Source organism: Bubalus bubalis, chromosome 9, assembly GCF_019923935.1.
Source record: "Bubalus bubalis isolate 160015118507 breed Murrah chromosome 9, NDDB_SH_1, whole genome shotgun sequence".
Taxonomy (NCBI): domain Eukaryota; kingdom Metazoa; phylum Chordata; class Mammalia; order Artiodactyla; family Bovidae; genus Bubalus; species Bubalus bubalis.
This window is the reverse complement of record NC_059165.1, coordinates 22,318,372-22,337,472: the sequence shown is the minus strand read 5'-3', so window position 1 is coordinate 22,337,472 and position 19,101 is coordinate 22,318,372. Positions and strand designations below refer to the sequence as shown.

General features: G+C 41.4%; 1 protein-coding gene across 21 annotated transcripts in view; it reads right to left on the bottom strand.

The window, feature by feature from the left end:
• MEF2C (myocyte enhancer factor 2C) overlaps positions 1-19,101 on the bottom strand; it is a 178,286-nt gene that overhangs the window by 42,059 nt on the left and 117,126 nt on the right. For 14 of the 21 annotated variants that reach the window (XM_025292231.3, XM_044947316.2, XM_025292232.3 and 11 more), the window contains one exon: positions 3,224-3,367. The exons of 3 other annotated variants lie outside the window; for them this stretch is intronic. In XM_025292231.3, the coding sequence (XP_025148016.1) occupies positions 3,224-3,367 (144 nt within the window). Of the gene's footprint in view, positions 1-3,026; positions 3,165-3,223; positions 3,368-19,101 lie in introns of all 21 variants that reach the window. 4 more of the 21 variants (XM_044947313.2, XM_044947315.2, XM_044947318.2 and 1 more) reach the window with 2 other exon arrangements.

Here is a 19,101-nt window from a genome sequence, read left to right as displayed (position 1 = left end):
GATTTTCCCAGCAAGAATACTGGAGTGAGTTGCCATGCCCTCCTCCAGGGGATCTTCCTGACCCAGGGATCGAACCCCAGTCTCCTGCATTGAAGGCGGATTCTTTACCCACTGAACCACCAGGGAAGCCCAGCAACCTCGCTTGCTGGTATCCAAACCCCCTCCAGGCTGCCCCACGACTGTGGCCAGTGCTCACCACCCCCTGTGCCTGCAGCTCCTCATAATGTCTACACCTTCGGGCGTTCCTGTGGTCCTCTCTCAAGCACCTGCTTCCCCACCTCAAAGCTACGGAATCTGAATTCAGTATAAAAACAGAGGTCATCAGGGGGCCAACCTCTCAACTTCCCTCTCTCGGCTGCTACTCTGACTACATCTGCGAATCCTTCTGGCTCCCAGCCCATCCCCCTTCCTTGAGAGGCTTCACCATTTTATCCCCATTTTTATCTACACGTCCAATCTTTTCCTTCTTATTTAAGTGTTCCTCCTCGGCATATAAATCACCTCAAGTACTTTTTCTACCCGCCTCCTCGACCCTAGTTCCAGTCTTCTTTCTCGCTCTTCACAGTTCATTATTTGAAGAAAATACATCCACACTCTCCCATTTCCACTTCCTCCCTTCCTGGTCCCTCTCAACCAGACTTGCACTTGCCCTCTCCTCCCTTCAGCCCATTTCCTAATTCCTGGTTCCTCAAATGGAGCTGTTTTTTTTTTTTTTTTTTCCCTCGCTGTGAAGCCCAGCATGAACGGTGGCAAACCCCACATGAGGAAATGCTGGTCAACAGGATTCCAAATCAGCCATGAATGTTTTCATGTCATTGAGGAATACGGGCAAAAATGAGATGGTACCAACAGGTGACTGCGATATTAAATTCTCGATTTGAGAAGGGAAAACTCTTCCACCTGGGTCTCTGGAATAGCAAAACACCCTTGTAATGTTTTTAGAGAGGCAGAGACACTCTCTCCATACAAAGGGCAGAGTGTCCTCGCCCTGCTGTAAATGTTTTAGCAGCTGTGGAAACTTTCAACAAAATTTACTTCCAGCAACTAGACGCGATGTGCGAAAACTGGGCTTTTCATCGTGGAGACTGAAGCACTTACTAAAGCAGCGGGGCCTTGGAGGCACAGCCCGGAGCTGTGTGGCTCCTTCTCACGGCTCTGCCTGTGAGCTCTAATGTGGTTTTCCATCCCCTGCCGCACGCCACTGCACCTCTTAAGAAAGCATGTATCCTGATTTTGAACTCTTTGCATGACAGGATGAAATACGGTGAGGGAACCCAGGTATGCATTACACCTCCTTCCCCCTGGAGCACAGGGGAAATGATCCGACGTGCAAACACGGGCATCCTCCCAGATCTTTGGGGGTTAAAGCTCCACACACACATGGAGACTGACTGCCAGGTCTACACACACGCCCCTTTCCTCACCGTGCTGGGCATCCCTCCTGAGACACCTAAACATGCTTCACCTTAAAATCTTAACATTCACAAACGCGCCCAGCAGCTCTCAACTAGTGTATTATATAGTGAGAGAAACTCAGGCCATAGGAACTAAAACTTGGCCCAAAGGAGCTCCTTCTTTCCTTCTGCTGGGCAATAAAATCCTAGGAGATTTCACTTAAGAATTCTGGCTGCAGCAAGTATGCATTGCTGCCTCTGATAGGAAATGTTTCATTTGACCAAGCGCCCACTGTGGAAACGCTGTACGCGGTACTCGGTCTCATGAAACCTTTAAGAGTTTACAGCAGTTAGCTTTCCTTCATGATAGAGAGAATTAATAATTCTGATTCAACAAAAGATTTCCTGTGGACATTATTTCATTTAACGAAAGCAGCAGATGTCTATTTATGAGGACATGAAATTTAACGTGCATACATTTTATAAAGAAGTTTTACGGGTTCAGTTTAATTCAACACAGGCTGATCGTGCACCTACTATGTGTAAAGTGTTAACTTATCTTGTGAGTGTCATTGTGGGTTTGGCCTGGAGCTTTTGTCCTCAGATATCTGCACTTTTAATTGCTGAGGCCTGTTTTCAGTACAGTCTCTCTCAATCCTCAGGTTTCAGATGTTTCCCTAACTTAGAGAAAGTGTACTTTTTTGAGAAAGGAATTAATTACCTACTGAAGAGCTTGTATATAGTGAAGGTTCAGACACGAACATTCATTATTCAGAAAGTATGTGAACCTCAAGTTGTAACACTTTATGTCACAAAATGAACATCACTTGATTGATGACAGAATAAAAGGTATGTACTTTCCCCCTCTATAATATGTGGGCAAACAAAATAATACATGCAGAGTTATTTCTCTTAAATATCTGGCAAGGCATATGATTGATTGTTAGGAATTTTTTGACTTGGTTAAGACAAAATTTAGCCAAATGTTAAAGCATGGAAAATGTTGATGTAGGCAAAGCGAATATTCTGATAAAGCTGTAACATCACCCCAGCACACAAACATGTTGAAATCTTACCGTTAGGTTGTCATGCACTCTGCTTCCCTGCAGCGAGCATTAGCTTTAACCCTTCAGTGCTGCTGCTGAGTTTCATGTTTAGGGAGAGGGTGGAAGCTTCACTCAGGAACAAGCTTTTACTTGGGTGATGAGCTGATGAGCGGCAGTTTACGCGAGAGAATGGCCGTCTCACCCGTGTATCTGATCTCAGTTAAAATATATCTATTTTATAGTCAATCCTCGTTCAGAAGGAGACTCTCGTATTCGCGAATGCCTGGTGATTTGTGTGGACTGTGTGTTTAAGAGATTGTGTAAATTCTGGGTGGGTCACGAAGATCTTTCTCTTCCTCCTGTGAATTTGCTACCTCCGAATGAACTTCTGAATGGCACATCGTTTCGATGACATAACTTCAGCAACCCTGAGGGTTTGCTTTCCAAGGGAACGGCCCTTGGAATGAGATGGCTATTTTCCGGGTTTGCCTTTGCAGTGTTGGTGAGAGAAAGCCCTCACTGAAAGGGTTAAGGGATGTTACTGCAGCAGTTATCAGCAGACCAGCCATCTACCTTTGGTACTTACAGGAATTTTATGGCTCTTGATCATATTATCAAATTCTTCATTAATTTTTTTGTATTTTTCTTCAGTGCGTGGGGTGAGTGCATAAGAGGAGTCGGGGTCGGGGCTTTCACAGCCTTTGTTCTCTTTCTTGTTCAAGGCCTGCCAGGTTCAGAGAAATATCAAGAGTAAAAAAAATGAAGGGTGTTTTGAGTACTTACACACAATCTTTGCCTGCTGATCATTAGATCAATATCTTCGTTAATTTTCCTGTACTTGTCCTCAGACTCAGGGCTGTGACCTACTGAATCGTCTGCATCAGGATCTGGACTGTCACAGCCATTAAGGCCCTTCTTTCTCAACGTCTGAAATACATAATTTGGAAAGTTCAAACCTAGACAAAGGCTGTAAAAGACATTCAGGGGTGTCAGAGACGTTCAAGCTTCCCAGTAGTTTAGGTTATTACATGGGCTATATTACATGAGGGTAAAGCAACTGTAGAGAGAAACAGTGAGTCATTTCAACAGTGCACTCATTACTACTCAAGAAAAAAAAGTAAAAGGGAAATATTCCTTCTGAAACCAAATTTAACAAACGAAAGATGGGATGAGGGTTGAAGTTCCATGATCTGGAATGCATACGTGCTTCCAATATCTAGTGAGAGACAATCACAAGAATACAAGGGCACAAATTGCAACACTATTTTCCCACAGAAAAATTAGAAGTCAGGGCATTACACAATGATTTCTGAAAATGTGATCATGACAAAAGCAGAAATGGTGGAAAGAGATCCCCAGCTGGAGTTGAAAATAATGACTGGCACTAAAAGCGTCCTGCACCCCACCTTTGGATATGCGCTTGACAGCAAAAGGCGGTAAGAGAATCCAGCTAACCTTCTCCCGAAGTACCCATTAAGAATGTTTAGACACTGTGATCAAAAGGAGAATCACCTTCGTTTACTCTGGTTAGAGTTCTGTATGTGAAAATTTGTACTAAAATGGATGATACTGAGAAGTTGTCTGCCTGAACAGAGGCTGAAAGAAAAGTCAACACAGCTGAGCGGAGAGCTTCATTAGGAAGGAAGAAGTGTGTATTAGTCGCTCAGTCGTGTCCAACTCTTTGCAACCCCGTGGACCATAGTCTGCCAGGCTTCACTCTCCATGGGATTCTCCAGGTAAGAATACTGGAGTGGGTGGCCATCTCCTTCTCCAGAGCATCTTCCTGACCCAGGGATTGAACCCAGGGATCAAACTCAGGTCTCCTGCATTGCAGGCAGATTTTTTTTTTTTTTTTTTAAAAATCCCATCTGAGCCACCTGGGAAGCCCTAGGGTTTCATTATCATGAGCTAAGTAAGGAAGTCATAGAACACTGCAGAGAGGTAACCAAGTCAATAACTACCAAACTAGCACAAGTTCCTCCTGGCTGCAGCTCAGGAGGATTGCCCTGCGACTGCCTCCTGACACACGAGAGAGAAAACTCAGTGTTTCATCTCCAACCTCCTGAACATACGTCTGCTCTAGTCTCAGCTGTCACAGAAGGATAAATACTCATATAACGCTGTAACAGGAAAAGTATGAGTCAGGAGTCCTGAGTTTTTACTTTTCTTTTTTAAAAATTGATGGTTGTCAACTTAATTGGACACAGTCCGAATTTACAGAGAGAGTTACGTTTTTAGAGATTATAAAACTTCTGATTAATCAATCACACAGCTTGCCATGTACACTGTTAACAGACTAGCAACTTTTCTGAATTTTCCCAGTACTACCAAATCGTTTCTAAAGAGCTGTGTACCTAAGTGTCTCTCATTCATGGAAAGTTCAGCAGAGCTCATCTTTATTAAAGATCAAATTCACATACAAATCAAGCAAGAGCTGCGATATCAAGCTAAGGAATTCAAAACTGAGATAACACTCCATTTTTAATTCATGTCATTGGGGAAAATAAATAAAACAACATGAGTTAAAAAGGGGGTGTCAGTCTTAAAAATTTAAACTCCTTGGCTCTTATTGATGTGTAATACAAATGTAATGCTTTAGAAATTAGTTTGAGGCACTAAAGATATTCACTTAAAATCAAACTGAGAGCTACCATTTTGAATACATCTATGATACACTGTGGCTCTGTAAATATTTATTAATGTTACAGTGATATAATATAACAAATAAACATATGGTTACAGTTATTATGTGGTAAAATGTTTGAATATTAAAATGAATATTTTGACACATGATGATAAAATGTACATTTACAATCTTAGGGAATTTATAATTGGTGGGGCCACCTGTCCCCCTATCATGGATCTATAGCTATCATTTTTCACCCAGAATAAGTACTTCCAGAGGGTTCCTACAATAATACTATTGAGGATGTCACAATATATTAGAATAATAACTTCATTTGCTAACTTAACTTCCTATATTTTAAACTCTTTCATTGGCATTATCTCAATTGCAAAAACATTCTTCCCTGTGATGACTATTTGTATTATCATGGGGTTCCACTTTGATCTTTACATGTCCTTGAGCTTTTAAGAATAATTCCTGAGTGTCTTGCATCACATTCCATGGATTTTTCATAAAAATTCTCTTACGCAGAAAAAATATGTAAGATCAAGGACATATTATCTGATTTTTAAAAAATTTATCTACTGATATTTCTCTAAGGCATGTTAAGAATATTCTTATATAAACCCCTAATTTAAAGTCTTATCTTTTATAACAGTAATTTGTAGTCTTATCTAGATGGTAGAATTTTCCATGTGCACCCGAATCTTTTACCCAATAAATCTTGTGAAAACTATAGCTGTTTTGATGTGCAGATTTTTGACAACAGAACGCAAGGGTTAGGAGAGGCCTATCAACTGTCATTACAATCCATCTGGCACGTACATGTGTGCTAAATATTCTTACAAAGCTTTCAGGGGTAGATATTCTGTTTGGTTTATGAACATTCAAACATCAATTACGCTTTATTGAAAGATCTCCATAAATATTAACTCATTATCTCTCACAAATCTTCCATGAAGATTTTAGGGAAACCTGATGCCAGGTCTCAGGCCAGCAGAGCCCAGCATGACGACCCCCCAACGCCTGCTGCCAGGGCACCAAGGGGTCACCATGCCTCTTCGAGGCTTTCCCACACTCGTGAAGTGTAAAGTGAGAGACGTGGAATAGATGTCTCCCACTCACATAGAGCTGCAGCAGTGGACTGGACACTGAAAAAACTAGGTAGAATTTTTAAAAATTAGGCTGTGGGAAATATTAAAGTATAAAAATATGGCTAAAATATTGATACTTCTTAGATGTCAAATTTTAGACCAAGTGGGAATGCTTGTTGTTCAACAAAACCCTTCTCAGTTTATAGATTAAAAAATGAATTAGATCAATAGCTCCTTTATATCTGAAGAATTAACAAAACAAGTGGCATGAAGTCACATAGGAAATGGAAGTGATGGGAGTAAGACAGAAACAGTGGCTCCTTTTCTCCCTGTAAATGCTTCTTGCATCTGACTATCTCGTCCTACAATGAATATCACCACTATTAAAGTAACAAAATATCTCTACCATTTACTTTTTATTTTTAAAATTTTATATTTTTAATGGTACATTAGTTTCAGGTGTACAGCAAAGTGATTTAGTTATACATATACAAATATCTATTTATTTTCAGGTTTGTCTCTACCACTTAAAAGCACTTATAGTCTTATTTCAAGTTAAATTGTGTTATTTTTTAAAAAAGTGCATTTTGAGATATACAAACACAAAACCCAAGAGCATATTAATATTGAGTTCCAAATTCCCATAACCACATAACCAGAACATTGAAAAAATTGTTCAAAAATATTATTCTCAGCTGAGAGCTTGTAAAACACATTTCTGCCAAGAACAAATGATTACAGTGGAATTATAAAGCTCTGAAAATGGAAGAAATGGCACAAACTTTACCATAGTTTGAATGTGAAACCTTAAGAGTAGTCTTATCCTTAGTATATCAAAAATCTACAGCTGCTTAATGATGACAAAAGAATTGCTATTAGATTCAGCCAAATCTGTTTTTATCATAGTAATAAATAGTTGCTATTAACTAAAGGGATTCCTAAATGGATAAATAAGCATTATTCCTTATGGCCTTTTTCTAGTAAGATCAAAATTTCTGTTGCTGGCCTTTGAAAGCGTCTCTGATCTTTTATAAATGTGACTGGTCAGGTAAGGCACTTGTATCTTTATTCTTTCACAGGGGCTAGAAGTCCTGTATGTATTAGTACATACTGTAAGTGTCTCTTGGCTGACTATGTTTTGAAAAGATTTATTCCGTATGTCAAGAGAAGGCAAGATATCTACGGAAACCACCAGCATCTCTTGCTATGCATCTGAAGAAACTTCCCTCAGAGAGCTCTGTAAATCTGGAGTCAGCCTTCCATGTGAGAGTGGCGCTTGTGGGGTAGATCAAGTGACTGCAGAGGCTTCTGGGATGTCTCCACAAGGCAGCGATTGTCATGCAGTGAGCTGAGAAAAACCTTTTCTTAGAGAAGTAATCAGATTGACAGAAGGTGACACACTCCAAACAATAAATGGAAAAAGGAGTGCAGACAGGTAATCCAAAACCACGTGGACTCTCCCTTCCCAGATAGGTGGACATATGGACCCTGCATTCTTCCATTTGTTCGCTGGGAAACCTTGAAATACATAAAACTGACGGCGATAGGTGACAGGTGCTTCAACAATTCTAATGAAAGAGATGTAGGGAACAGATTCTATTTCATTACTGAAAGGAATATAAATGAAAAAGAATGCCACATGGAGCTCTCATTTCTTGTCTTAGGCATTATATTATCAACTAGAAATATTCCTGTGTATACAATGGTTAAAACCGGCTCCCCTTTCTTAATTATTTCTTGGTAGTAGAAAAGAAATAACTCAACTATTGGCCTTTTTCGATTATATGCAAACAGTATATTTTATGTTGATGCTATTTAAGCAAAATTCAGCTTCTGTCAGAGACCCACCATCACAGATTAAAAGCTTCCAATCATTCAATTTCTTTCCACGTCTGCAGTTTCAGCCCTCAAGAATGCATATTTCCATCATCTTTCTTTTTCTGTGCCTCCCCATTTCAGAGCAGAAATTTCACATCTCCTTGTTAAAAACCCCAAACCTCCCAAATTATTAATTTTTGCTAAAATTCAAACCATCACCCTTGCTTGCACAGCTAACTTTACCCTTCAAAGGGCTGATGTGTCAAGAACACACGCAGGAACTGTTACCATGAGTTCCGTGAATGTCTCGTTCACACAATAGTCAACGAAAAAAAAACACATCAACTTCGGAAAAATAGCTTCCGTTTCTCTGATAGTAAATCATTTGTGTGCTTGTCTGTCACAGTTTTATGAAGACAAGTGTCTGCTCTTCACAAGCTGAAAAATCTTTAGAAGGCAGTGAGTCCACACAGGCACAGGAGGTGCCGTTGAAACGGAGACCGCCCACCGGTGAAGTTTCTGAGTGCGGTTCACAAATACCCTTTCCACCCTGGCGCTGATGCTTATGACCTGGCTACTTCCAGGCCCTTCAGCATCCGTGGAGTGGGTGCTGCCCTAAAGACTGTGCTCTGTGACTCACTTCATTTAAAAAACATTCAGCGAGTAATTCCTGAGAACCTTCCAAATGCCAGATACTGTTTTGTACACTTGTGTTTTGTTTTTTGTTTTTTTTTTTTAGAGAAGTAGGCAATACAAATTCAAACCGAAAAGCTCTGACTCAACCTATAATATTCTGTTTTTTGGTGATTTCTAGCACAAATCACTTAGGCTGGGGGAAGATCAGGTGCCAAGAAATTCCTCCACAGGTTTTAATAATCAAAACTGTAAGCATTGTCTCTACTCTCGCTCTTGTTCCACAGTTCTTCTTTGTTCTTAATATAGAAATGAAAAGGCACATTAAAATACTGTGAATTCAGTACAATCGGTAGGTAGACTTTAATTAGACAAGCAAATCATAGCTAGTATAGAGTATGAAAAAATTAAATTTTACCCCAAATTATCCATTTGTGGTAAAAATTTTCATGAAAAATCAAAAATATAAACCTTAATAACAGTACATTTCTCTAGGTTATTAACGCTGATTCTAACCAGATATTAACGCCTACTGGGGAAAGGCTGGGGAGAGATGGGGCATTTTATTGTTTTTGCTTTTATTCCTTCCCTCAAAAGATAATCTTAATATCAGACTGGAAATTTTTTTCACTGAATACTTTTCCATCTTTAGATAGTGGAAGTAAAAGACTGATTGAAGATATGAAGATTTTTAATGTATAGAACATAAAGAAATATCCACCTACTTCTCCTAATGGCCACAAGTGATTTCATATAAATATTTTGAGGGTGATAGTTCCTAGTACTGATACTCTAATGCTGACTGAGACTACCAAGGAGTCCCTGGCCCTTTCTCATGCCTTCTAGAAGGGAGGATAATGCTGTATAAACACTGGTCTTTCACATTTCTTGTCTTGGCTCAGCTGGGCTCACCAACTGGAATGACCCCAGGGAGTATCTGCTTCCTGGATGCAGACAGTCCTCCTCCAAGGCAGAGCTGACATAATCTTTTCCTCTCTGTAGACTTCTCTGAATCACTAGGGCTGAATTAATTTCTCCCTAATTCATGCACTCATTTATTGTATACGTTTTTTTCTACGTGCTTTTATCACAAGTTATTATTTATGTGTTTGTCTCCATTGCTAAATTGCTTGGTCATTATAGCACCTTTCTTTACTTACTTTGGAAGCTGCAATATAGAGCAGAGTCTGATACACTGGAGGTGCTCAATAAATGCTCGCAGAATGAACAGAACACATATTTCCACTTCAGTGTTAACGTGTGCAGAGGTTTCATGGCTGGACAGAGGCTACTGTGTTGGTTGAAGGTAAAGACAGCAGGGGGATCTAGACCTCCTGACACATATTACTAAGTGCCATTATGTTCGGTGTAGTCTATGGTCCTCTGGATGCAAGGATGCCTTTTCCGAATATATGACTAAGACAATCTGTTTATATGTTTTATTTACATGTTTTTCTTCCCAAGAGTGAACTCCTGGAGGTCAGGGATCATTTACTAGTCATCTTGTAACACTAGGACTTAGCACAAGGTCTGCCATGTAGAAGCTTAATAAATGTTTGCAGCATTGACAGACTGGATGGATGGATGGACAGAACAGGAAAAAATGTTCACAAGCTCAGTGTAGGATTTTTGCAGCTGCAGTTTCTATCTTCACATTTTATATCATTATTTCACACTGTTAAAACTCAGTTATTATTTCAGTCTTTCCTAGTAACTGTTATGAAGTGACTATTTTCTGAAATATTCTGCTTTTAACTTAAAAAGCAATGCAGTACAGGCATAATTTGTACTAGGAATGAAACTGGTTATAAGTCATGAGGAGATTTATATCATTAAACACTTAGAGTGTGGTGTATTGGTCTACATATGGAACGTCAGAAAAACGAAGCATTTGTGAAATCTTTAAGGGCAAAAAGCCATAAGTATGTAATCTCAGTGATGAAATGAATAGGAAGGAAAAAGAGAATTCAGCACACAAGAAACAAGGGAGTAGTATTTTAGGCAGCGTGTATAAGGTTAGAAAAGGAAAAGCAGAAAGCTTAAAGAACACAGTGAACTTCTGGGAATGTGAGTCAGATCCTATAAATCTGAAGAGAGCATGTTTCAAAATTCTTGGGCAAAGTTCATCTTTTCCCCATTCCTGGACGCTGTTCCATGTTCTCCCTGGCTTTGACATTGGTCTTACTCTGGGCCAATCTCAGCCTGGAGGATTCATGGAAAATCAGGGTGATTCTAGGGCCAAATGATTCAGGCTTCCTCAGGATTGGTCAATGGTTTCAGGTTTCTAATGAACATTTCTTCCACCACACCTCCTTTGGAACCTGGCTAGGCATGGGTCAGGAGGCTGGCCTAGAACACGATGGAGATGAGGAAGTTTGGCAGGAAATGTCTCCTGACATCTGAATCCAGGAGCTATCTGAAGTGAAATATGAAACTGGGAACACTTTAATATACAGTGATTAAAATACATGCTAAAATGTGCAGTTAATCCTAATAATCTCTTATAAAGCAAGTTTAGAAAATATAGGCTGGAATACAAAATAAAAAAGCTGAAATACAAAGGATCAAATTGTAGGTGAGTTTGAAAAATGGAGGATGCTAGTGATTTCTTAAATAAGGAAGGAAAAGATAAGGCAGAATTATAAATTAAACAAAGGTTGAGAAAGAGCGGAGAAGAGCACAGGAACAAAGATCAGGAAGCAGGATTTTCGAAAGTATGAAATATGAATGCAACTCATCTACTAACCTTTTTGGACTATGGCATTTTACTTGCAAATAGGTTACAGGGGCATAAAAGCAGATACTGAGGGCATTGATTCTTTAAAAATAACATGTTGAAGCATCATTTATAAACCATTAATGACTTATTTTAACAAAAGAAGATGTATATATTATCTTGAGTAATGACAGTAAGGTCAAATCATTATTTTTGTTTCTCTGTAGGCTCTTATCTAGTAAATGCCTTTTTATTCAAGTTGGGCCAAGGCATGATTAGTCATTTGAAATGGGAGTAGTCTTCACTGCCTTATTTATCAGTCAGCTCAGGATTGTACTTAGTCATCATACTTCCTCATTTCTGTAGAGTTCCCATGCTCTCTGCTACATCATTTATTTTTCCACTTACATTTTTGCTTCCAACACCTCCTTTCATCCATTCCCCTCCTAACTTTCCTTTTCTAGCAAACATCACACTTAGTTGTTCAAGCTGGAGACCCAGAAATCACCCTGCTGCTGCTGCTAAGTTGCTTCAGTTGTGTCTGACTCTGTGCAACCCCATAGGCAGCAGCCCACCAGGCTCCCCCGTCCCTGGGATTCTCCAGGCAAGAACACTGGAGTGGGTTGCCATTTCCTTCTCCAATGCATGAAAGTGAAAAGTGAAAGTTAAGTCGCTCAGTTGTGTCCGACTCGTAGCGACCCCATGGACTGCAGCCTACCAGGCTCCTCCGGCCATGGGATTTTCCAGGCAAGAGTACTGGAGTGTGGTGCCATTGCCTTCTCCGAGAAATTGCCCTAGATTCCACCATCTCTTGCCTCAACTATCGTTTTTTTCTATTTGGTCTCCCATCCTGAGTGTGTTTGTTCCCTAACCCACTTTCCGGTCAGTCATTCTTCCTTCTTTTGGCAAGGTCTGATTACAAGGCAAGTCTACCTGTTCTTATAAACCATGGCAGCTCCTACAATGTTCAAGCTGGAGACCCAGAAATCACCCTAGATTCCACCATCTCTTGACTCAACTATTGTTTTTTTCCTACTTTGTCTCCCATCCTGAGTCTGTTTGTTGCCTGACCCACTTTCTGGTCAATCATTTTTCCTTCTTTTGGCAAGGTCTTCTTACCAGGCAAGTCCACTTGTTCTCATAAACCATGGCCGTTCCCACCAGCCTGACCTACGAGTTTTCTCTGCAAGCCCTCCACCTGCTTCTCCGGCACTATCTCCTCTCTTCTCCCCCAGCACTCCGGGTTTTGCCAAGGGGGAACTTCTCACCATTTCCCAAGCTGGGTAGGCCTCTTAATAATACTGTTTCGATATGTGTCATTCTTTCTTGTCTGGAATAGCCTTGTTTACTCTTCCCCTCTGCTACACAAACCACAGTCATCTCAGGACATCTACTGCCTAAGGCATCCCATGCTTCGTGAGGCTTCTTCCTAACTCTCCTGGGCACTTAGAGATTCCCATCTCTGTACCTCCAGTCCCTTGGGCAGCAAGGGGATCAAACGGGTCAATATGAAAGGAAATCAACCCTGAATATTCATTCGAAGGACTGATGCTGAAGCTCCAATGCTTTGGCCACCTGATGCGAAGAGCTCACTCACTGAAAAGACCTTGATGCTGGGAAAGACTGAGGGCAGGAGAAGGGGACGACAGAGGATGAGATTGGTTGGATGGCGTCACTGACTCAATGGACATGAATTTGAGCAAACGCCAGGAGATAGTGAAGGACAGCGAAGGCTGGTGTTCTGCAGTCCATGGGGTCACAAAGAGTTGGACAGCACTGAGTGACTAAACGGCAACAAAGCCCCTAGGACCCTTAATTTTTTGCATTTTCTTATAATACATGGTGTTTCAGATTGTAATCTATATTTTGCCACATCAGCTTCAATACTTGATAGTGAGTCTATTAGGGCTGAATATTTCTGATGCCTGACAGAGGGTCTGATTAATATATGTGGGGCCAATATATGTTCTCAGCAACTGTTCATCGGATGAATGAATAAGCAAACAAACTTGACGGTCATCCTTTCTAATGGTGACAGACTAATTGAAATGAGCTGGGTGGTCTCCTGAGGTGATGGTGTTATTTATTTGTTTTAATAAGATCAGTAAGTCAAAATTCAAGGTGCACGAGCTCTGGTTGGTTAAAGCAATCTCTGTAATTACTTCACGACTGTAGCACAGCACATCCCGTGGGAAGCAGAGGGAACAGTGGAAGTAACATAAAATATTGTAAACGGGACCCAAAGGGTTAGGCTCCTTTGTGGTTAGAACTGCTGAGTCCGAAGCATCACGGGCTGATCCTTTTCACAAAGACGCTTTTGCGTCTTCTGGCTGTTGGTGCTTTAAGTTACCACCAATGGGACACAAATGCATTGAAAACCAAAAATACTGCAAGAGGTGCTTTTGTGCACTCCCTTCTCTGCTTCCCCTCAGAAACAAGGCATTGCATTTGAAGTAAGCTGAAGAATCGCTGGCAGTTGGGATCTACAGTTTAGCGCTAGCTTATCAGAAAAGCAGAAAGTTCTGGAACACATAAAAGGCAACACAAAATAACACAAGATAAAGCGACCTGAGGTTGACATCTGATCAACTCAAGTTCTGACGATTTTGATCACACCTAAGAATGGTACCTGAGGCAGACAGTCAGGCACTCCCAGATGAAGGGTAATGTTGCTTCTTTCCCTCACATCACCCTCGCACCATGAGCCTCTGCCAGGCTGCAGAGAGGAAAGCGCTCCAGTGGGCTTGGCCCTGCCCCACTCTCTCTTGGGGTGACCCTTGGCTAGATGGGGAAACCCTCTCTTTGCCATTCAGTCTCACTGTTGTATTAACAGTTGCCATGTCTTCGGTCACAGGCCCGCCCAACACCCACCAATAACAGACTTTTCAGTCTGCGATATCACTGAAAATACTAAGTTTTTTTTTGTCTTCTATTCCTCAATTTATTAAATTGTGGGGAGAGAGATTTTCAAGGACCAATTCTGGATTGTGAATATAGATTTTATTTATTGATGGTATCCTTACCTTCTTCCTATGATACCTGACATTCAAACTTACTTTCCTAATTAATTTCTCTCTCTTCCCAATGTCTCCAATGAGTGACAATAAGCCATTCTCTACTGAAACCTCTCAATCGAAAAGTTTTGATTTTGGTTATTCTATAGAGTTTGGACAGCCATGCTAGGAAAGGGCCTCTTACACTCCACCTTCCCAGTGAGCATACCCTGGGAAGAAGAATCCAAGTACTAACTCTGAGAGTTTTGCCTGGATCAGTGGTATGCCCTCCGAGAGACTAGTATTAATCGCTGTGTTAGCACACGTGGCTCAAGACATGTACTGGTCTGACTTGACAAAATGAGGTAGGGCATTACAGGGACTGTAATACATGAGGCCCAGCAACTGTGACTGCCAGGCGAGGGGAGAGTCTCAGTGTGTTAGAACAAACCTCCATGAGAGCAGAAACTTTTTTTTTAATTTCTGTATCCACAGCAACTTGAATGTGCCCAGCACATGGATAACACCCAGTAAATATTGTCGTTAAAAGAATAACAGAATCCAAGGCTGCAGCGCCAGAGGTTCTTATTTAAGATGGAATCACAATGGGATCTGAAAACACACAAGCAGCAGCTGCGAGGTCTGTGTTCAGGGCGTGGGCTGCTTTTATCCCTACCAACCACTCTCTCTAATGCCATACATGAATTTAAATTATAAAAGGGAAGAATCATGAACTACAGGGATAATGGAATTAATAGGTCTCTCTTTTATGCTTCCTCAGAACTCTGTAACTAATATTTACTTTATAATGTTCTTGTCTGTATTTTTATTTCATTTTCTAGACTGTAAGATTCTTCTAGACAGGAAACGTCTCTCAAGAGCTTTTCTTCTCTACCAACCAATTCGCGTGGTAGATAGCACAAAGTTTCAAGAAGTTCATTAGCTCTTCTGGATGGGGGTCATATATGAGAATACCTCTAAGGAGAGCCTGGTCACTTATAATAGGAAGGTTCAGAAAGATTGGGCTTCCCTGGTGGCTCAGATGGTGAAGAATCTGCCTGCAATGCAGGAGACCTGGTTCAATCCCTGGGTCTCATTCTGGAGAAAGGAATGGCTACCCACTCCAGTATTCTTGCCTGGAGAATTCCATGGACAGAGGAGTCTGCCGGGTTTCTCTATGGGTTGTGAAGAGTTGGACATGACTGAGTGACTAACACTTTTACTTTCAGAAAGATTAAGCAAAAGCTAGTGAGGATCCAAGTTTTCTACTTCGATTTCCTTTAACACTGACCCTTCTCTCTCTCCTTTCAACAATAGTAATGTGTGTGAGGTCTGTCCAAGGCTAGCAACCTTGGTCTCTAGCCTTATGCTTATGGCTTGCCTTTTTCAACGTAGAATCCTCTGGATCTTGGTTAACGCAGTATTAATCTTTTCCTGTTATTAGGTTGATCTACTTTCTGCTTAACAGAGAGTGCCCAAAATATAATGGATGGGATGGTCACTGGCCAGGGGCTGGGCTGCTTAAACCAGTGGTGGGAGGACGCCATGGGACTTGTTAGTCCTCGTGTGTGGCTGGGAAAGCAGGGTGTATTCCCAAGTGAATGACAGGCCAGCACTGGTGGCTGGGAATTTAAAGGCTCCTTATATGTTTCCAAGGGTCGTCCTGCAAGCAGACTTGGCTTCACTGAATGTTAGGTTTACAGGATGCTGTCAAATGGTCAGGGAACAAATCTCTACCCGCACGCACAGCAGGCATGAAGCAAGTCCCGCAGACCAAACCTCCCAACGCACAGCAGCACACTTTCCATGCCCCTTCCTTTCTTTTCTGCACATGAGTTTATTTTGGTTTATACCTCTGATCTCTCTCACCACATTAAAAAGTGCTTGTGGGGAAGGGAAGAGTCTAATCTATTCATCTTCTACAGCTGTTATGTCATTACCACAAACCGAATATGTGGATCGGTAATAAGTGGTGGATTTTACATTCAATTACCCTGGGTAGGTGTCTGATGGAAGAAAGTTTGGTAAAACTGTTATTCTCAGTAATTAAGGAGCTTCAGGTAAATAAAAGGTGCTTAAAAATGAAAGCACTTCAAAATCCTCAGGCAGTTGCTCCATCCCAGCCCTTTCAAGGCTTTTGCTGGATTTATAAAACACACAAACACCATTCGGTGTGCTCAGTCTGACTCTCTGCGACCCTGTGGACTGTCGCTGACCATGCTCCTCTGTCCTTAGGGTTCTCCAGGTAAGAATACTGGAGTGGGTTGCCATTCCCTCCTCCAAGGGACCTTTCAGATCCAGGGATCGAACTCATGTCTCCTGTGTCTCCTACTCTGCAGGCAGATTCTTTACCGCTGAGCCGCTGGCAAACCCTCTGACACCATTCTAGTCTCTTTAACTCGCCCACCCGGCAGCCCCATCATGGTTCTGTCTGGCAGGCCACTGCAAGCCCACCTCAGCGTCCACACAAGACTGGATTCCCAGAGGGCAGGACTGTGCCTGTTTTCTGGGAATCCCTAGGACCAAGCAGAGTACCTGGCACCTAGAAATTATAAATTAATATGAATTTTAAATTCATTAATCAAAGGGTCTCTATTTGCTTTCCTAAAAATATAATTATTTCCAGGTGGTGCCAGCAAAATAATCAGAGTATCTACAGAACAGACATCAAAAATGCCAGTAGCATTTCAGAGATTGGACCCTTTGTTCAACTTTCCGCAGGGACATGCCCTCTAGTTTCCTGGCTCATTTGTTACTGGGGGTTGCTATCTCCTGGACCCATATTGTAGTTCCTGCTATTCAATGGTTTTGACATGAAGGGTCCTTCTCATTAGTGTAGACTATTATGAATTGAAGGTAATGATTAGAAATAAATAGGCTGTAGGGCATCTACAAATGGATTCTGAAAATACCTAATACACAATCCATTGTGGCAAACTGGGATCTTTTCTTCTGGATTGAACATTTACAAATAAAATATACTTCGTGAGAAATGTTTTAGAAAGTCTAGCCTTATTATCAAGGGCCGACAAAAGCCTACATAGGATGCCACCTTATCATTTTATGTGCAGATTAAAATTGCTGTAAATTTATGTGACCAAATTAATGAAAATTAAACTCATTTCAACTCACTTTTCTTATGCTATGAATATTATCTATATACGAACCTGTGTCCCCATAACCTTGGACTGACCTGTAGTTCATAAAAATCACATTTCCTACGATGTCATATATGACACAGATAAGTAACATTCTTAGGTTTTGTATTCAGTCACCATGGATTTCACACAATGCTACAAAAACTGGAGAGACAGTATTGAGAAATGATTACCAGAAAGGCACGGAGAGTTAAGTATTTAATGGAAATAATGACAAGAATGAGCAAGTATGAATAGGTGACAGAAAATATTGATACATACTGGGAGAAGAGGGAGGGAAGAGCATGAAAATATGTGAAAGACACAAGCTGAAGGTGTTGTGAAAGAGACAGGGAAAAAATAATCAAGTGAGCACATCAAGTGATCCCTTGGTATGTGAGCTGGCCTCTCCCGGTGTGTGGGCTCAGCACTTCGTGATCTAACATAAAGCTCGATCATGGGCCATCAGCACTTTGACTCATCCTGATACCCAACTCTGGCAGCAGCTCAGCACCTGTTGTCTAATTTGGAGAAGCCAACTGGCAGCTGCCAGCCCTGCAGACAGCTCCGTCCTCTGGCCCCAGACGGCCTTCTCTGGCCAGTCTGTGTGGCCTTGGGCTCCAGGCCCCCGTGGTGGCAGCTGCCTGCTTTTGCAGCCAGGATGGTTTTAATAATTTCAGCCATTATCACTGGAAATGTACTGTAACCTGATTTTTACGTTTGGTGTTTCAACTTCTGTAACTGATGATTTCTCAGTGATTCTGTTGGTTGAGTGGTGAACTACGATTTTTCATTTGTGCAATAGTTTCTTCCATATTATTCATTAGGTAATTATAAAAACAACATTTCCCCTTCTATGGCATGAAGAGGAAATTAAACCAGTCTTCCCACACTATCAAAATATTAACCTTCCCCTTAGTTGAATCTGTTCCTCACCAATAACACCTACCATTTACTGAGCATATGCTGAGTGCCAGGGACTGAGCCTGTAGCTTGGCGTGGATCTGTTTTTTAATCCTCACAGCCACTCTTCCACTATGACTGTCATTCTACAGATGAAGAAAAAAGAAGGGCCAGGTGGTCCAAGAACTTGCCGAAGTCCACCAAGCGAGTTAGTGGCAGAACCAAGTTAACCAACTCAGTCAGGCGCAAGCTCCAGAATTAGCTTTCTTAGCTATCTCAGGATGCTGCCTCTGCAAACCTGTCCCCTTAATAAAGGCTACCTAAATTATGCCTATGTTTTCTTTTTTTATTCTTTTTCTTTCTGGATGTGCTGTCTTCTTTGGTGCATGTGGGTTTTCTCTAGTTGCCGTGAGTGGGGGGCTTCTCTCTAACTGTGGTACTCGGGTTTCTCATTGCGGTGGCTTCTCCTGTTGTGAAACACAGGCTCTAGACACAGGCTTCAGGAGTTGAAGCACGTGGGCTCAGGAGCTTTGGCCCATGGGCTCAGTTGCCCAGCAGCACGTGGAGTCTTCACGGATCAGGGATTGAACCTGTGTCCCCTGCATTGGCACGCAGATTCTTAACTACTGGACCACCAGGGATGTCTGCCTATGTTTTCTTTGAACACTTACTCTCAGGTGAAATTAAGTGCATGACAAATCTCATTTTTCCATAAAGGGATATATTCGCAATAGAATTCAT